Source organism: Homalodisca vitripennis, chromosome 3, assembly GCF_021130785.1.
Source record: "Homalodisca vitripennis isolate AUS2020 chromosome 3, UT_GWSS_2.1, whole genome shotgun sequence".
In the NCBI taxonomy this organism is placed as follows: domain Eukaryota; kingdom Metazoa; phylum Arthropoda; class Insecta; order Hemiptera; family Cicadellidae; genus Homalodisca; species Homalodisca vitripennis.
The window spans coordinates 27,856,566-27,878,162 of record NC_060209.1 but is presented as its reverse complement, the minus strand read 5'-3'; the positions used below and the strand labels follow the sequence as shown (position 1 = coordinate 27,878,162).

Sequence of the window (21,597 nt, the reverse complement as noted above, 5' to 3'; positions counted from 1 at the left end):
CTTCAGTGACGCTCAGCCAAGAAAATTGTATACATCATGAAAATCATTCTTGTCTACGGTGTAAAAATTAACGGTTTAATTCAAAAAATTTAACGCCTACAGAGGAAATCTTTTCACACATTACATTCACGTTATTGATCATTAAGTTTAGGTTTCATATGAGTGTTTAAACAAGGCTCTACACTCGTTCGTATGTTAAAATCCAAATGCTTTTGTGTTCATGTTTTACAAATGTATTTATTCTGCTATTTTCTCGTGGTCTCGTAGTCAACATTGGTCTTATAAAATTAAAGAATGTTCCGCTAAACGCTCAGCCAAATCCGATGTTGGGACATGCACCATCATCAAATTCAAAATTTCAAATCTATATAGAGATATAGACATTACTTTAGTCTACAGGTCAGTTCGTATTTAGGTTGGTTAATTTTCAATAGGTAAACATGAATTTTTTAGGTCCCTTCAGTGGATAAACTTTCGCTAACGCTCAGCCAATACGAATGAAAGTATAATAAAACAACAAATAATCTCGCTTCGCTCAGAGGTCCGCTGACATGACTGAGCTAACTTCCTAACATACGACTCTGTTTACCACGTGGTATTTCCTCCCAGCGTAAACAGAGACACTACACGAATACCTCTTTGAGCTGCATCCAAACATTTTGTGGTATGTCAAAGTCATATAAAGACATCATCATATGCGGAATAACTTCCGCATCATTGGATTTCCGAGTTGAAAGGCAGCAGATCGAGATTGGGTGTCAGATTTGGGAGTTTAGATTACACAGACTTACGAAACTAATTTAATTTGATTTTTGTCGCGAACGCCATCTGAGGACAATAAGGGAACATTAATTCTAGAGTGCAAGAAATCTTGTTCTTAGATTTCGATATTTACAGTTCCAATCTCCCGGCCTAAGTGCTCTTTTTACCATACAAGAATTCGCAAATTTGCTATAAGCATTGTAATAATATGTAACAGCGTGTAACCTGTGTAATAAGGACAGGAAGACATGAATGAATGTCTTTTGTGGCATTTAAGCCGATTCGACGGGATGACCTGATTTATAGAAAAATCCATTTGATTTATGTAATTTTGTATGTAATAATTTGGTATTATCAATCAATGTGTTATACACTTTGGTTTTACAACACGTTTATAACAAAAAAGTAAAAAAAATTATAATGTAAAGGAAATTATTCGTCATTTATTATTTAAACAATTTTTTATGTGGGTGTGTTTTAATAAATCAAATTAGTCATTTTTTATATTGAAAACTATAACTGTAGAATAACGTAGGAACCCCTTTTGTTTATGTCGAATACTCATCGATTTAGTCCTAATAAATTCATCATAGCATTCATTTAGTCCAAAACTATGAAACGTTTCATTTTGTACTTGTTTGACAAGTTTAAACATTTTTATACTTTAAAAAAGGTCGGTTTACCTTTAAAAATGAAAGAAGAGCAGAGTGATACGTTAAAATTACCTTTACTTTTTGAATTTAGTTAGACAAGGTCATATGTATTTGATGAGAATATCACAAAGATTTCATGGCCTTAATTTAAAGCGCAGATATTTTAATTCTAGACAACTTTAGTTTGTGATCTTAGTAAATCCATATATCTTTGATTTTCATATATACAAGGTATGTATGAGAACATATACAATTTTAAGCTCAAATTCACTGGAGATATTCCTTGCAGATAGACATGCAAAAAGATTGAAAAAAGACATTTTGCAGTCCCCTAGGTAGTTTTGCTAATGTCAATCAAAATGGTTTATGTACTACGAGACAAAACTCAAGATAAACGTAAATTTAAGCCGTTTTAATTAATGAAGTGCCTTAAATCCAAAATACCTTACTTTAAGAACTTTAAGTTACTAAACTAAATTTAATTATTAGGACTATTTAACACCGTTAAGATACAAACATATCTAAGTATTGTAGAGTAAAATCGTATTCTCTTGATTTCATTTAACACATTTAGAATTGTTTTCTTTTGTCGCGAATTTGACTTTGTCCACAGTTACTGATGGAAATGTCACAGTGGGAACTAATACTATGCAATTATAAAAAACTTGTAACATTTTCAAACTAAAAAGGTGGGATGTGGAAGGACGTAATTTTATATCGGTCGCAAGATCTTGAAGATGTCCCTTTGAAATTCATTCTGGCTATTACCTAATAAGTTAGGTAATTAATAAACAAATAATTTTAATTATACATGTTGCTTGTGGGAATCATTCCTTTTTGTAGGGTTTGCGATTAAAAAGCATTTAATAAAATTGTAAGTCAGAATCTGCACTGAGTTAAAGCATTTTTCGTCCACCTTTAACGTGAAGGACGTAATTTTGTCGAAAAGCGATCTTTGTAAATGTCCTTTTGGTAATTACATTCTTACTATTACTTTTCAAAGTTAGGTCATAAATAAATAAATAATCTTAATTATTACATAAATACCTGTCGGGATCTTTTATACGGTTTGTAATTAAAACGCATTTTATAAAGTGTAAAGTCAGAATCTGCATTTGACTGAAAGCATTTTTTTCGTCTAAGTGTACCGTAACAACTGGAGAACACCAGTAACAGAGTTTATACGCCAATCGCAGCTGTAACTCCACAACTGTCCTCCTGGCTCTGCCATATAAAGAACCGGACTACACCACCTCTCGGTTTCCGAGCGAAGACCGCCTCCTGGAGCGGCGGCGTAGGCAAATAATCTCTTAGTAATTAACAGCTACGAATTTAATATTGAGTCATTTGTCTACTGCTTGTCGCAGCCACTCACACGCACGCACACGGGCGCGCACACATTTTTTGTTCGTTTGCTTAAACATAGGTACTTTTTCTTGGATGATCGCATAACGCACTTAATTGTTTTATATTCTGAGGACCTAAAATGGTTGCATGTGGGTTGTTGCCCTATTTAACCATGTCATGTATGTCACGCATACTATACACGTTTTTACCCCAAGAGCGTTAACCCCTATATTCAAGAATAAATTAATGAGATGTTGTAAGTGAGATTTCGACTTACGGGAAGACAATGATTTATTGCATTTCAGTTATTGCGCTTATGAGGTTCAATTTTGGTAGCTGATAAAATTATTGGTAAGTTATAAAAAATATGTTTTAAAATAATATTTTAGTCACGGCTCTTTGAGATGCCTTTCTGGGAGAGAAGATAACAGATATTTTGGTTATTTCAGGAGCAACCTGTGGGAATTTAAAGTATTACTTGATAAATCTTGTAACGATCCCCACAGAAAAACTGATGACAACGAAATTAAATTTTTAAAATTATATATGGTAAGGTATATGAAACATTACGAATTAGAATGATATGTTTTTATTAAAAAAAAACTAAGTTTCCTTGATTATATTCTAGAAATGAAATGTCTTAAATTACTGTTCATTACAAAATCTCAATTACTTAAGTAAAATAATTTAAAGAACATGTCCACTAACTGAAGTCATCAATCATACTTCACAGTGAGGGTTCTTTGATTTTTGGTTTTGTCTTAGGATATTTTTAACGCACTGAAATTATAACTTTTGTTGTCTTTATTTCTTTAAAGACTAGATGAAGTCCAGTTAAATTGCTATTATACTGTGTTGCCAGACAACATGTTTTGGCTGATAGGTTTGGGAAGTTGATTGTCCAGAAATTTAAAAGAATCAAAGAGTAGTTAAAAAAAGATGTATGCACACTTGCCATTTTGACTTTCTTTAATATAAAACCCTGCAATCATAATTACTTACTCGTGCAATTGTATAACAATTACAAAACATTTTGCATCGCCTCAATTGGTCATTTATTTCGCTACCTAAAACTCCTTATCTGTAATCACATAATGGTGTTACTAATTTACTATATGGCAAATATTGTATATGTGTTTAAAACAAATGAGTTCAATATAAAACATACTGCACAAACATATAAAAAGATAATACATTCAGTGGAGTTTATCTAAGTTTTGATATTGATAGAAATTTGAAAATTAAAATCTATTAGCATTAATCGTTATTCTGATAGGTCTATCAATAATTAAATTCTAATACAGTGTAGGAATTTACATTTTATGCAGAGTAAACACGTACTATTTCATTTCAACTTAGTATTTAGATACATAACATATGATAATGTAGTTCTCTATCGTTCACACAGAATTGTATCTAGCTTGCAACATAATGCCTTGATGTTTCTTCATTGTAACATCTAGCATATTTGTTTATTTTATCTGAGACAAAAATTGCGCTCTTAGTTTAGAATTCTAGAAATCAAATGCAATAGCAATTGTGATTCTTCCAATTAAAGTTTACATTATTGCTTTGCAATCGGACCCACTTAATTCTACACACAAAACAGCAGCTTTTGAAATGTACAATTTGTTTTTTAAATATTTATCTTCTTTAACAAAACAAATCGTATAAAACATGACATTAACATGTAATTGAAGTACATTTTTAGTGTACTACACTATTAAATAAAAAAAGAATATAAGTTTTGAATTATGTATTTTATGAGAAAGTACAATGACTGCCCCGTCCTTACAACCTATATTAATCGTAAAGTTAACGACTCATTTTATGACAAAAAGTACGTTATTATAAGTGACACAATATGTGCGGATGTATCGTATTCCGGTTGAACTGTAATACAGCAGTTTCCTGTATTTAAAGTAGAGACGCCGCATTTTTATCGTCTAGGATGTACCGTATCGTGTAAATAAAAAAGGATCTTTAGGCTCATCGGGTATAACATTTGTCCTTGTAGTTATTAAACCCTCGACCTCTGAAAACTCTGGCACGTAAACATATCTAATCTCTTTACTAAATGTTTATTATGAGTTTATTTTAATCTACCTTAACAGCTCTAGTTACATTCAGAAGTTTTCTAAGTTAGGAGAGGAAGTTCAGAAGGCTGTCCCCTATTTTATTTGTAGTGTAATCGAACTTCTAAACAGCTCTGGTTTCAGTAGATTTATCTAGGAGAGTATCTCAGAAGGGCTGCCCCTAAACGTCTGATACAAAAAAAAAAAAATACTCTGACATAGAGTATAGTTTGACATGAAATAAAAATTTTTCCACTCCTCGATCGTTCTACAACTGGGACTCCAAGGAGGACTTTAACAACTAAAACATTTATATATTTATTTGGAAATCTAGCGATTTTAAATTTTTTATTATCAGCATTGGTTTACTGTCACCCAACTCAAAGACAAACAAAATTTGATTGCCAATTATAAAATTAATGACTCAGTCGGAAGTCAGGTATATTTCACACAATTTAAATGACCGTCATCCTCTAAATGTCAAACTGAAATACTTGAATATTTATAGGAGAATATCTTCTAAAAACTTTTTAAATCATTGTTAATAAAGGCATGTTAAAATTGTCGTAATATTTTTAATACATTTGAAACTAGTGAAGGAAATAGGATTTTCAAGTTTGCCATTACTTTTTTGTAGGAATCTTCATAAACCTTAAACCTTGTTCCAATACGGTTAATAAGTATATAAAGTTCATTACATAAACGTGAACTCAATTTAGTTCAGTTATATCCGAAATTAATGCTTGTAAACATTTCAGTTTTTATAACGGTTCAATTGTCTACCTATAATATCTGTAAAAGGATTAACATCTTGAAATTGTCCTTAAGAGTTATTAAAAAACAATAAGTATGAATCTGAAAATTGCGTAAAATGCTTGACAAACTTTAAGAAAAGTGCTCATTTTGAATCCTATGGTATGAAATATCCGAGATCAAAATGTAATCTACCTATTTCTCATTGAATTTTATAATCAGTAAAACAGTAATTATGTTCGTTAATTTACGTCAAGTCCATAGCATAGAAGGTGTACATTGTTTAATGCCCTTTAATTTTGTGACAAGATAATGTTTTCGTCTACCGATTTGTCAGTGTTTTTGTCCGAATTTGTAAGACATCTTAATCTTGAATAGAATAAGAGTTAAAAATTGGAGTATTTTATTTGACTTCTGATACTGAACTATTTTGGTGACTCGTTGGGTCCCCCAAAATTAGTAAATACCAACTACCAAAATTAGCAAAATACCAAAGCTCTACCTAGTTTTAATACCTTGGTACGCTTACAGAGTCAATCAGGTTGGAATGCTCTCTTATCGTTGGTTTATATTAGTGTACCTTTTTAAGATATTCCCAACCTGAACCATCTAATCTGCATGCTTCCGGGGTGTCTCATAAAATCTGATTTCTGATACCACAAGATTTTCCCAAAATTGTGGAACTCTTGAATAGCGCCCCGCGTTCTTAATTGAATTTAGACTGACCATTGGTCTGACAGACCACTTGGCCCTACAGAACTAGTGATAGGGGAAATCGACTATATTAAAAGAATCTAATACAGTATACATATGATTCGAATATTTTCATCTGTGTTAAGTATTTTAAAAACAGACAAGCCTTGACTGTCTTACTTCCTTCCCGTAACATCTATAGTTTCCTTGGTTGTTTGGAATTGATCTGCCAAAAAGGGTGGGAAAATATACTTTTCCTTTTTTTGTTTCTCCTACAAACGTGTCATGCCGTCATGATTTATGAACTTTCAGAAAAAAATTTGTTTACTTGCTAATTTCAATCCCGTCTGAAAAGATTCTTTCTACTTGCGGGGTTTTGTCAAAACTAGTCGTAGAAATAGATTGAAACAAAACTTCATATTTAGCCATTATAGCCAAAAATCATATTTTTGTTTTTTACACAAGAAACATGAATTAAAAATTAAAAATGTGTTTCTTAATTGGAATATTTTGTACAATTTTATATTTTGAACAAGTTTGAACATTTTAAATTACTCATTAAAATTATGGATTTCCCTTAATTAGTCGTTTCATAGTCGATCCTGTTGGGAACGAATTTTCTTTTAACCACCAAATCCGAGCTAGTTACGAATATCCTCTATTAATATTATGAACTAAACAATCGAGGCACTGATAGCAGTTTTAACTTATTACTAAGGTAAAAAAATCTATGGTTTCATTTCACATCCGAATATGTTCAAGCCAGTTCAATTTAACGTTATCATCCAAAACATTCCAACCTCTAGGAATTACAGACGATCAATGCTGTCTTAGGTGTAGCATTTGTATTATACATGTGGACAGCCTATTTTTAACGAAGGAGTTCAATGAACTCACGTTAAATAAGTTGTATGTAAAGTGAAAGCTCAAGTGGCTTGGTAAGAACCTTAGTTTTCATAGAGTGTCTAGATTGCCCGTTAAGGTATAGATATATAGATCTTAAAGACATGGTGGATAAGTTAAGTTGATAAAAATTTGTGTTCTAACCTTTGGCTCGTAAGTAGCTGAAAACAAATTATGAATTATAATATTTCTATATAACAAAGTTTATATGGTTACTGTCACCCAACCATAGTTCTATAATAAGTCCGCTTTAATTGGGATACACATAATGACCGTGCCCGACACGTGAGTCGGCCGTTATTGTCACGGTGCGGGCTCGGCTCGGTTACCGTGGAGGCCACACATGTCCGTATGCAGTCCGGAGAATACGCAACAATCTCACTGTTTGTACTAGAGCATGTTTCTTTTGAATTCGAAGTGACAGATTACTTTAAAAATTAATATTCGGAAGATTAAGTATTGCTTGAGAAAAATTGTAATATCATTGTTTTATTTTATTAATCGCTGTGATGAATGAAACATTGTAATGCTACAGTAAAGCTTTGTACAATCAGCTAGTATGTAAAATTTGTAAATATCATTACAAAGACTTGGTTATATTTTTATCCCCTTAAACTTCTTGTTTATTGTGTTTCATTGCAATGAAATTTCGGTCAAATACACTATTCAATTATATTAGTGTTTTTTTGTGTTAAAACCCAAAAGCTATAGTGTGGATGCCAGACAGAGTTTGCCATGTCGCAAGCCCTTTTATAATAATTTGTTAAAACATAGTAAAATATTTGTAAAATATATTACTGGGAGAACTTACAAAAAACAGATTTTTTACAAAACGTTTTTCTTTAAATAGCTCCGAGGACAAATAATTTATTGCCAGAATTAGTAAAAAATAGTAGAAACACAAATAATTATTTTCTAAAAAAAAAGATAGGAGTATGGTTAATCGGTCAAAATGATATTGAATATTTGTTTAAGATAATACATTAGTGTATGGTTAGTCTTGTCTGCTAAGTTATAACCTTAATATTTAAATAGACACGTAAGAGCATTATAAAATAATTATTTATAGTAGTAATATTTTAATGCTACATGTGTAAAGCCTAATATTGTGAAGTAAATCATGCCAAATCTTTTTAGTTTAATACAGCACACAGGTTATACTAAATTTAAACTTTGAAACGTAAGAGTACATTAGTTGTTTACTACATAAGCTACAATAAATACATTTTTCTATCATTTCATTCCTTGCTCGATTATCGTATGGTTTATTTTTTACCCTTTTTGTATATAGGATATCCCAACCAAACACAGGCTAATCAGCCTGCTTCCGGGTACCTCATAACATTTCCCTTATTTCTGTAAATATATTGGCCTAATTATTAGTTTAAAAAAAGAAAGAAAAAATCTAAAAGGATGTAACCTACTTTTTTATATTTATTACTCTAAGTGCATAAATTTGAAAAAAGTAATCACGGTATAAAACATTTTTTTATTTGAATTTACTGCTATTGTAAATACGTTATATCATAGTATTATTTATTATTAAGCACTGCAATAATATTTATTTGTAATCCATTCAGTTTGTTATAATTGGGGGGAAATCAATTATTTATTATTATTTATTTTCTAACATGGGTTTTTCATTGCTTGAAAATCTTATTGTAAATAAAATATTTTTATTTTTACTTTATTGAAGTGAAAAGGATAAAAAAATAAAAAAAGACCATAGAAACATATCTAAATATGACACTTACAAAATACCGAATAAATTTATCAATGTAACTTCAATACATCAAAGAAAAATAGATTTTCGCCGCAAATAATTACATGCTTGTTATGTTTTAATTTAATGAAAACTGTTTGTAGATTTTTCATAATTCGAATCTTGTTGTTTAAAATCACTTAAGGTTACGAATATGGTTTTCAAATAATTTGTAACTAAGAAAATAAGGACAATAAGAATATATGACTAGTTATTACTAAGGTAACAAAATCTATGAAAATGTAATATTTTAAGCCAAGTAAATTTAAGGCTATATTATCATAATCGCGAACACAGGGAATTAAGAATTAGTAGGCTATACTAAATAATTCACTGTCTAAAATAGAACGTGTAGACTACTTCAAATTTTTTAAAAAAGAATGAACTCACAGGAAAAACAAAGTTTATGTATTGGGCTTCGAAGACCGCACCGTAGCCCGTCAAAAATTCAAACTAATAATATATCGGTGACGGTTGCGGGCACGGTGCGAGCCACGTGTGGTTCTGGTGTCGGTAAGCGGACATTATGAATTGGACTTTGCAGGTTGAATACTGCGGCTGCAAATTCTTTCACCGTATTGACGGTCAGCATTACGGCCGACTGACGTGTCGGGCGCGGTGCGGTTATGTGTGTCCCAACCTTTAGGTTGTTGAACAAGGGTTTAAAGTGGGCGTTCTACCCCTTTCTTGGAATACATGCAATTATAATACTTAAAACCAGCTGTACAAGATGGTTTTAGATTAGAGTTCTAACCTGACTGAGATTTAATGTAGTTAAGAAATTTAATTTAAATTCTTTATTTCAAATATTCTGTCGGTAATGTTTGCCTTGAAGGGAAGATGTGTCAGCAGAAAGGGTATGAGATTTTCTCCTTATTACTTTGGAATGCGTTGCAATTGAAGTGTGGATTTTGCCATGGTATGAGTTTGAGAATTGTTCTATACAAATAGCACACTTGAGCAAGATAATAACAGCAAATTGTACTAACACGATTGTAAGACGTATGGGTCTTGAAGACTTAAAGCCAAGACGGTTGCATTAACATGTCTCTTTGATCAAACCTTTTTTAACGTATACAGTTGCAGTCTTTAAGCACTCGGAATAGCCTATTTGGTTGTCTAAATTTCCTAAATTGTATCATGAGAAAACCGATTAGATTGTTTTATTAGCTCAACTTTTACTAAAGTTTATAATGATTTCCATCAATTTTAAATTAATTAGAATATTAATTGACTTTTTTTAATTCCTTATAATAAAACATGAGTATTCGATCTTTTCCCTTATTTTTCCCCCAAGGACTAACCTTTCATCCATCTGTTTCTTAAGAGACCGAGGGAGTTCCTGGATTTATGGTAAGTTTAATACTTGTACTTAAATTGAAAGTTTTCTATTTAAATTCGAAAAGTTAAATTTACAAAATAACAATAATGTAATGCAAAATGCTGTATAAACTGACTAAATAAAGATGGTAGTTAAGATTCATATTTGTGGATAGAAACAGCAAATTACTCATATAACTGCAAATTTTTATTTTTTTCACAATTCACAATAATAACTCTCATATGTTTGAACACATCTATAAAAAGTAGTTATTTAATAACATTCCATAATTATTGGCCGAGAGTCAGCAAAGCGAAATCACTCGAGAGGCTGGAGAAAGTTAATTTCTGTCTGTCTATAAGTCCCGAACGATCATCTGAAGAACAGGAATGATCTAAAAGAATTTAAATTTGGGAATTTTGGATTTTGAATTTTGAATTTTGGAAAATTTTTGAATTTTGGATTTTGGAAGCTTAAGCGTATATTTCTACATAGACAACATTGAATTGAATGTTGGTACAGACCACTTCATGGGATTGGGTTTAACGTTTAGCGAAAAACTTTTTCATTGGTCTTACGGGTAATCATTGATGGCAACAATTAAATATCGTAGAATAAACAAATTTGTAATACAAATCAAATAAAGTTATTTGAAATGTACATATATAAAGGTATTGTTAACATCAACATATGCAATTAGGTTATTTTGTTTGATAAGTTGGCAAGCATTTCATTACGATTTTGTCAAATATATAGAAATGGTGTTATATTCTTTCATAGGATTTAGCTGAGCGTTAGCAAAAACCATAACAGGGTATATCTCGAGAAAGAAATAACCTGTGTACTTGAAATTTTCATACACACAGCTTGAAACTGAAACTATAATTTGAGATATGAACTTATTTTACTAATAATAATAGGTATATTCTACATTTTATAGTTTCATGTATGTTCTAAATAATAAAACAGTAACAGAAACCTTGAGATGTTCTTTTAAAAATTCAGCGCTTATATGTTTATAGGTGTACATTTACTATTGAATAGGATGTATGAATGAGTAAACCCCGTGAATTTATTCTCATTTGATCAGACTAAAAATTAGGAAAACTCACGAAACATATAAATATTACGGGGTTTATATAAAGATCAATGATTTGTTCTACTATCATTTAGCCCGTATCATCCAGATAATACAGTGAGAAATGAACTAGCCTTGTTATAGGTTAAACGCAACAAAATGAATATATATTCTATAACCACTAAAATAAAATCTCGTCAACTTATGCACAGGTATTAATCCACTTTTAAATGAATTGTGGGAAATAGTTTTACTCTCCGACTTCAGAGAAATGTGCCATTGAGCTATGTACATTATTCAGTGGCAAAGGCAATAATAATAACATTTAGGATCACCGCATGGTGTCCTGGTATTCCTCAGCACATTATTATTATTATAAGTAAATTCATGATTATTTACGAATATTGTCCAAGTATCATCCAAATAAATGTGGAATGAATCTAATCATCACATACTTCAGTTGACAATGTAACTCTAGTTACAAATAAATCTAAAATGTGGGGACAATATGTAGTAAATATTTTTTATTTTTTATTTTCTCTAAAGAAATCGTAGGAGTGCGCCTCAACCAAATGTATAACAGTTATGTGGAGGTAAAATTTAAAGTTTTACAGCTCATTTAATTATTGATCCAGCAAAGCTATGTTTACATCTCCTCGCAATCAAAAAGAGAGATATTGTGTCAGCCTTACTGAGCGATAGGCTTCAACGACGCTCAGTTGGGGCGTGCAATATCATGAAATCATTCTTTCTTATGTACAAATGAAGTTTCAAGTCTCCGGTTAAAATTTTTCTATAGATATATTGTCACATGATATATTCGCACTTTTTTCATTAAATTGGGATGATACCAGTATTTAAATACTAAATGTCCACACACCAAGTTACCATAAAATGATATTGGATGTGTTAGAGCAATTAGGCTACTATGTTTTTTACGTGTAATATGTTAAATCTCTTATTAGTGTACCGAGTTTGTTTACAAATTTAGCTATTCTGCTGTTTTCTCGTTGCCATCATGGTAACTCATAATACCAATGTGAAAATAATTGCTAACGCTCAGCCCAAATCCCAAGGAATGACATGCATCACAATCGAACTCAGAGTTCCCCAAACGAGACATGAAGGTTCATGTACCATTCTACATCTAAAGGAGGAGTTTGTTTTCTAGATATTGCAGACATACATACAGATATGAAATTTTCCAGCCCCACGAGGCTTCACTAAAGCTCAGCCAATAAAAGAGTCATGTCACTAGAAGTTCATTAACTATGAGTTAAAATAAAATAAATGTTTCCAATCAAAATTCCAATCAATTTTAATTTAAGTTTTTTAAATTTTTAATAATTAGTTTTATATTATTAGACCACCTGAAGCTCTTTACTACTTAAAACATTAACGTGTAAATATTTAGTTGGCAATGATTAGTCAGAGTGTAGGATAAGAGCTTCAGTACATCACAAAGTATTCAATATAAATTCATCCTACAGAAGCACTCACTAAATTAACCCACAGATTATATAAGCCCTAAAAAATAATGCAATAATATTTATTAGTGTGAAACTGAATTAAAAAATTAGCTATTCATTCAATTGATTAACAAATCACTAATATTGAGCGTAATTAATTAAATGATTTCGAAAAAATAAATAAAATGTTAAATAATGTAATTGGTAAAAAATGTTCTACTTGCAGAACTACATAACACTAATAGTAGATTTGCTTCTAATATTTCTACGACATCTCACTAATATTTTCCAATAATTCTGCACAAATGGGAATAGAAATGTATAGTAATAACTCACGTATTTGTCCTTAAGGTCCAATGACCAGCCATACTAACCTGCAACAAAACAAAACATGATAAACAAAATGAAAATGACATAATGAAACATAAAATTAGTACAAACACATCAACGTATAGTAGATAAACGTTAATACAAATCGTGTAAATCTACCGTATAAGCTATTTTCTTTGTAGACATTTTAATTGTCATAAAACTATTTATTTGAAATGTGTGTTATGTGCTATTAGGGGAAATGTGTTATATAAATAACTAGCAGTTACCCACGGCCTTAGCAGCCGATTTCTTATTGAGTAATAGGTACAGCTGAGCATATCCTTTCTAAATGACAAATGTTCAAAAATTGTTAACGTTCACTGGAAGATATTCCAATCTCTTGATTCTTTTCAGAATAATTTGATTTTTTTCAGAGATCAGTGATTTTAAGGCCCTGATTACAGCCACAAGCAAAACTAACGGACAATAACAGAGATTGTCCAGAGGCCTGACATTGTGAGAATGAAAACAGTTTTAATAAGTATAACAAGGTTGAAAAACACAACTTCTAAAAATATACACTACGAAGCATTAACAGCTAAAGTGGTTTCAATTATAACCTTATTAATTTAATGTGTGTTTTTATTCATGACTAAAATAATCTCAGGTTTCACGGGTTTGAGCTGAGTAAAGATTGAAGAGCTCAGTGTTATGGGTATCGATGTGTTTCTTACTCATCGTTCATGTGATCGTTCCTTTATGTTTTCAGTAAGTATAACTCTGTTATCATCGATACGGGAAATAATAAAAATACTCCCTTGTATAATAAATTCAAAACATAATGAGTTTTCGTTGGTAAGATAGAAAAAGTGGTATATGTTAGTTATGATGAGCTTAAACGAGTCATCTTAAAAAGATATCTTCGTATGGTACTAACTACTCACATCTCTTTCAGGTCAAGGTCATTGTAAAGGCAGCAGTACATAGTTTTGTTTTAAGTGTGGACTTAATGGTTAGAAGATATTAGGCAAAGAAATTAGACGCCATTCTTCGGGTCTTGCAATAAAATATTAAGTTTTTCAATACTTTTAAAAAGCTCTTATTATTATGGTAGGTTTGTTTGAAAATTTGCATCACAGAGTCACAAAAATATTACTTTTTACGTTGCTAAAGACAAAGATTATAAAATAATTTCGATGTTAGAGCTGGTATTTAGAATTATTAATTTTTTTTTAAATAAAACGGGGTTTATTTTGGCTCCGAAGATAAATAATGAGGTTGGCTCTTCAACATTCGAGGGGAAAAATATTAAAGTATTATAATCAAGATTCTTACCGAGTTTAAAATAAATCTATCATTTAAGACGATTTCACAAATAAATAATTTTCAAGTTTTGTAGGACAACTATTTGACCAAAAAACCAATTTAAGATTTAGGTTTAGGTTATATCACTTAAACGAGTTATGTAAAAATGCTGGAAATACTTCTTAGATGACTAAGCTGATGAATAAACTGGTTGTAAAACCATTTGACTTAATCAGCGAAATGCTGCAAAAGTATTCGATTAAGTTTTTTCCCAGTAAACCAATGAAGCTGAGGTTTTGGCTAAGTTGAACTCAAGGCTCCCTTCCCTAGACCTAGAAGTCTAGACCCATTCATGAGTTTAATTAAGCTTAATAACATAAGTTTTAGTGATGCTCGACCATAAGTTAAAAAAAAAATACATGGTCTCAGAGGGCTATCCAGCAAATAATAATATAAAGTTATCATCGTATATAAACGTCCAAAAGGTTTAAGAATGTTAAGTTTTTATAGAAATTAAGTTCCTATGACGACCCTGCTGGAATTTGCAGGTTTTCAGACCTATGCGGTGAGCAGAATGGGTACTTAAAAATTCATCAGATAATGCAAGGCTATGTTTCTGATGAGGGCTGCTTGCTTTCCAACATGGTACGAAGAAATGTGATTTGTTGGAGATTGGTAACATTGATTATCAGTAACCTCTAGGATTTTAGGGGTGTCTACCCCCATTGGAGTGGAATTTTATGACAGCATAGGGGAATTGCATCATTCCGGGCAAGAGTAGTGACCGTTGTCACAGTAAGGAAGGAAACCTATTATATAAAATTCCAAATTCCAAGTTCACCTTGGGAGAAAGTATGTTTTTTTCTTCAGGTGTTCAGCACTGGAGAACAAGGTTGAATCGGGATAGGTCGAGAAAGGTGGATAAATGGTGGTAAATTATGTAAAAATATTTTTTTTTTAACCGAATTTATAATTTTGTGAAATCCTATTCTTTGTTTTTCCTTTCTTGCCGCCTTCGAGGTAATTATTGTGGACTTGTAAGTAATGTTAGACATATTGCATGTGTGCAAAATCACATACAACTCAGTGCAGAAGATAACGTATGCTAGAATCCAAACTTTATAACTAATGTTTGAAAGTTTGTTATGTTACCTAATTGTTTGAAAAACTTCACACAAATCATTTGGCGAAGCACATGCCATTGTTACGAAACGCTTCTCTGAGTGGTTATAACACGTTTATGTGAGAAACGACACTATCAGTTATCCTTTAAAATTCGAAGGCTTGAGTAGATTTAGTTAATTACATGTCACATTTGCTGAATCGACCAACAGTAACTAGTCTTGCAAGTTATCTGCGACGATGCCGTACAAGGGCAGGCTCACGGAACGTCAGCAGAGGCGTGCTGTAAAAGTTGTAGTGAAAAAGTTGCATTTGTCGAGCGTAAAACTTCCGTATCCGGCAGGACCTCGGGCAGGTTTGAAAGTCGCAGTGCAGCTGCTGGCATCCCTCCACAATTTGCAAAACATTAGCGCCTTGCGCAACTCATTATACCATCCAGTAAACATGTGGAGCAGCGGCCCCGGGGCTGTGGGGCGGAATGTAGGGCGGGTTTTTGTCTGCGGTTTAGCGTATAATTACCCGGGACGAGGTGTCGGCCGGTCGCCAGAACCGCGATATTGTGGAGTTAAAGATGAGATCCCGATGTCTTGTGCAATCCGTCGCGGCCGCGGCTGGCCGGTGTTCATGCGATTTACATGTGGGTTAACTGTCTCGGTTTTGATGGTCATTCAATATTAGAAGGTTTCACACTGTTTACAACACACCACTTTTATTTTCATTCGGTTTTTAAAATTAATCTTTCATCATTCTATTACGGTGTCTCACAAATTTGTACTTGTTATATACCTCTGAACTAATGCTCAATAGAAGATAACGTTTCAATTCAGCTATTTTATGAAAGCATGTTAGTTGAGTAGAACCTGCGCTGTTGATTATTTAAGAAGAAATTCGATTTGTTGGAGATTGGTAACATTTATTATCAGTAACCTCTAGGATTTTAGGGGTGTCTACCCTCATTGGAGCGAAATTTAAATGACAGCGGGGATTGCCTCAATTCCGGGCAAGAATTAGTAATCTGTTCGGTTGTTAGTTATTTTTCCTGTCGTAATATTCCCCCAAAATTTATGAAACGAAGATTAATATTTAGTAACGCCATGAATTAAATTATTAAAAACTTTACGGTTAATTGTGCGTTTATCTCTAGAGTCTTAGAAACTAAAGTTCGAAGAATTGACTTGGTTCTTAAACTATTATTTTCATGCTTCTTAGAACTTATACATTCTTTTAGTCGCAGGGTGCCAAATAATGTTACAACATGTATTTACGTTGATGCATAACTTGGAAATATCTTATTAAATTCTGTTCCGTGATTCTGATTTATTGAGTGATACGAAAACTGATCATGGTTAATCGTACTTCATAATTCCTCTTGGGCTGTTACAAACTTCATTTGCTCATATAATCTCTTAAAGAAACACAATTTTTTAAGAAAATGTACGTTTGGAAATGTATGGCTGTTTTTCAACAAAAAACTGCAAACTAAACTAATTAAAAAGACGACCTTGATATTGATAATGGTTAAGCGGTAATTTAGAATAACTTGAAATAGAGTTAGGTTAGTATGTTATTGACTAAGCAAAGTAAGCTGTCGTATATACTTAATAACCCAAACATTTTTGTTTCGATTTTCGTTCCCATGAACTCCTCAGGTTTTATTAACGCTTCTTTCTATAAAGTTTGATTAAACAACCATTTCTAATGAATTTACTCAAAAATTGATACTCTATAATTAGCAGTTAGGTCTTTCACGATACGCCACCATAGTTAATAAAACTATGTGTACCGATATTGATTATGCAAGAGTTGAACGGTCGAAAACCAAACGTTCAAACCAAACTATGCTATTAATTGTAACTAGTTTACATAGTTTAGATGTAACTAGTGTTTTATAGATGTAATCCAGCTTCTTGTATTGCTGGTATTGGTGAAAGAACGTTATTGTCATTTCAAATAGAAAGACTAATCTAACCTCAAGATCTAGGAGGACAGATCAATATTTATTTTTGTTCTATTAGGCCAAGAAGTTTAGAAGCTGCAATTAGTCCTAAAACAACCTTTGTGCTGCTTCCGGAGTGAAAGGAATATTCAGTATAGGTAAGGTATGGGGCCCATACCAATCGCCTCCTGTCGAGATCCATTAGGAAGAATTTTGGGTATGATCTGGGTCAGGTCTCTTTGAAAGAAGGAGCTCTGTATCAGCTCTCCAGGCAAAGCAGGCAGGGTTGGTACGGCCATATGGTACGGCTAGCAACAGCCCCTTAACACTTAGGGAGCCCCTATCAACTCCAAGTCACCCCCTGCAGTATATTAGACTTATCGATTTGCATCCAATATCTCAGTATTTTGCGGTTGGTGATGTGCCGCTCCTGGACATCCATAGGGTGGCCCAGATGTAAGTGACAGTTGGCTTTTGCTGTATCCAGCGTAGGTTCAACTGGAAGGCATATTCCACCCCCGGATGTGACCGTCCATGGATATTTCACTATTGTTTATGAAATGCCAAATATGCTGAAAGCACTTTAAAATAATGCTAAGAAAAAGTAAGGAAAGGTCTCCTCCCGGAACAGTTACTTACACAACATAAAAGAAAACAGATAAGTTTGGAACCAATCTTATCGATACAGGAACTCACAATAAAATAATACCAAAATAAAAAAAAGAATTTCAGAATCGGTCTCACCCAACACAGGGAATCACAATAAAATAATACCAAAGTAAAAAAGATCGTTTTGGGAAACAATCTCACGCGATATACCAAGGACCACAATAAAATAAAACCAAGAAAAGAAGATGAGTTTTGGAAACAGTCCCACCCGATACAGGGATCACAACAAAATAATACCAATAAAAAGAAGATCGTTTTGGGAAACGATCTCACCCGATACAAGGACCACAACAAAATAATACCAGTAAAAAAAGATCGTTTTGGGATGAGTTTGAGAAACAGTCCCCACCCGATACAGAGACTCGCAATAAAATAAAACCAAGAAAAGAAGATGAGTTTTGGAAACAGTACCACCCGATACAGGGATCACAACAAAATAATACCAATAAAAGAAGATCGTTTTGGGAAACGATCTCACCCGATACAAGGACCACAACAAAATAATAGCAAGAAAAGAAGATGAGTTTGAGAAACAAGTCCCACCCGATTCAGGACCTCCGGAACCACTGACTCGTATCTAGCGATTCGTGGCGGCCTTCACCCGGACAAAGACGCGAACTTGGCCCTGTCTGTCTGTCTGTCCGTCACGGCCCGCCGCGGCGCTGCCGCTCTTCTCCGCCCGCGCACTCTGCCTCACTGTCACGATCACGGCCCCGGTCTGAGGAACATCAGGGAAAGTACAGCTGAGTCATCCGTTATCTCTGGTCTTCTTCGTTTTGTACGTAATAAAGATGATCATGACTGACTGAAGAACTAGTTCACTCGAAATAATGTTACCACTTTAATATCATCAGTGTCTTGGTTCTCATTATTGTCGATTCAGATCGATCTCCGGTGAAAATACCAAGACCCGCCAAGTTAAGTACGGCCGAAATATTTCAGATGTTTCGCAATGTTTCAACGCGATCTGAAGTGAAAATTATAGATAATATAGTCTAAGCATGATATCAGCCCTGGCCTTGAGAAGTAAGTTTATTAATTTTGACTAATACGTTTTTTTATTTATTTAGTTTTTTGTAACAAAACAAATAAAAATGGTAAAGCAGTTATACAAATGTAGACAAATATTTATAAAAAAGCTAATCATGATGGTGGGTAAAACTTTTGAACTCTTTCCAATTGATCCCCAGATATCGTAATGTCGAACCATTTCTGTTAGTATTGAATATAAATTTTATAACGAACTAGGCATAATTAAACGAGATTTATACATTATATTTAGAAGTAATCACCAATATGATACATTGGGGAGGAATAACGAAGTTAAAGTTATGCTAGGGAGTTATCTAGTAGAAATGTCCGTAGAACGGTTTCTTTGACAATTAATAAAAGTAAAGTCTTACAAACTTGGTAGAGATATATACTTTCTATTTAGTGGTAAACTAAATAGGAATGCATTACGTAGTAGGTATGCTTTGTAATCGAAATTGATACTTTTCACGGTGTTTTTTGATAATAAACGTTATTATATACAAGTATATAAGATGAGTTTTTAAAGTATTTTCTGTCGTCTTTTAATGAAAAATAATGTTTATATAATTTTATTGGGATTGGTTTTAATTTATTATCTGAACGATATTATTTGTAATGGTTTGAGATTTGATTCCAAGAACAGCTGTCCTCTTCTTCTCATGGAGATAGATGGTGGTTAAGTAAAATACTTCAAATATGAAGTAGATGCACGGAGAGAGCTCCAGTTTAAAAGTGATCTAACCAGTTTTAGATTGGCGCCCTTTAAGAAACTTTTCTTTATAGCAGAAAACGGATTACCGGATTTTTACTGTTATTTCAGTAGTGTTTGCTTGAGATCTAGTTACAGGATCTTCCAAAATACTATTTAAATGCTATTCATATTTTTTACTCGAAAAGTGATTATGTCACGTGTTTTTTTATTTTTTTGTCTGCCATCATAGAAGGTATCTTTAAAAAATGTGACTACGAAAAAAAAGAAATAAAGAAAGAAATCAGCCGAAATCCGATCCCGAACACATTACTGATGTAGGTTTCGAAGACAAGATCAGAAAAACAAATACATTGGACATATAATAGTTTTTGTCCCAAACAAACCGCGTAATTCACTGGATACTCATAATTATTTTGACCCATTACGAAGAAACTTTTATTTAAATTAACAACATAATAATTCAAATAAAGGTATGAGTGAATACCAAGAGCACCCATGGTGTTCCTTGTTCAAGTTCATGGTATATTGCTTCTTAACTCTTAATTTACTAATTTACTTTTAAGTTTGTTGTTGTTCAAAAATATGTCATGGGTTTATTGTCAAATTCGTGTACATTCATATGATAGTTTATTATGTTCCCACAACAAGACTGCAGAAGTTGTCTGAATTAGGAGATAATCTGACGTTAATAGGCGAAGCTGATGGATTTCGTTTGGCTGACAGCCCAGTCGTGTGAAGCGTGCAGAGCTGAAGCTCAGTCTGGGACTTGCGATATCAACTGATCACTTATATGCAGTGTGAGATCTAGTTTGAAGCAAATCCGCGTATACCTCCTAATGGAAATTCTTTCAAATGCAGCGCTTGTTTCCTGGTCAAAATGTAAAGTACCTCGATGTCTCCCGGAGAGAGCACACTCATCCCCTTTATTACTCTAAAGGAATAACAGAGTAACTTGAATAAATGTTGGTAGTGTGTTCAGTGGTATGTCAACAATGCTCACTGTGACTCTAATGACACACTGATATTTACACTAATAGTGAAGTATCAATAGTTGGAAATTTAGCACCGAATCATATCACTGATATTACACTAATAGTGAAGTAACAACAGTTGGGAAATTCTAACACCGAGTCAAAGTTCAGTGTACATCAACCAAACACTGCGACTTTAATGACAAGGACACTGATTTTACACTAAATAGTGAAAGTATCAAAAGTTGGGAAAATTTAGCACCGAATCATATCACTGACTGATATTACACTAATAAGTGAAGTAAACAACAGTTGGGAAATTTTAGCACCGAGTCAAAGTTCAGTGTCAAAGTTCAGTGTACATCAACAAACACTGCGACTCTAATGACAACACTAATATTACACTAATAGTGAAGTATCAATAGTTGGGAAATGTAGCACCGAGTCAGAGTGTTCAGTGTACATCAATAAAAACACTCAGCTACTCTAATAACAACACTAATAGTGAAGTAATCAACAGGTGTGAATTTAGCACCGAGTCAGTGTTCAATGTACATCAATAAACACTGCGAATCTAAAGACGACACTAATATTACACTAATAGTGAAGTAACAACAATAGTTGGGAAATTTAGCACCGAGTCAAAGTTTCAGTGTACATCAACAAACACTGCGACTCTAATGACAACACTAATAGTGAAGTATCAACAGGTATGAAATGTA

At 32.8% G+C, this 21,597-nt stretch overlaps 1 protein-coding gene across 1 annotated transcript in view; it reads right to left on the bottom strand.

Annotated features, from left to right (window-relative positions):
• The window catches only part of LOC124358125 (paternally-expressed gene 3 protein-like), a 28,640-nt gene extending 7,818 nt beyond the window's left edge, over positions 1–20,822 (bottom strand). The window contains exons 1-2 of the mRNA XM_046810418.1: positions 20,793–20,822; positions 18,762–18,878 (exon numbers count right to left, since the gene is read on the bottom strand). Coding sequence (XP_046666374.1) covers positions 18,762–18,878; positions 20,793–20,822 — 147 coding nt within the window. The remainder of the gene's footprint in view (positions 1–18,761; positions 18,879–20,792) is intronic.
• Between the last annotated feature and the right edge of the window lie 775 nt (positions 20,823–21,597).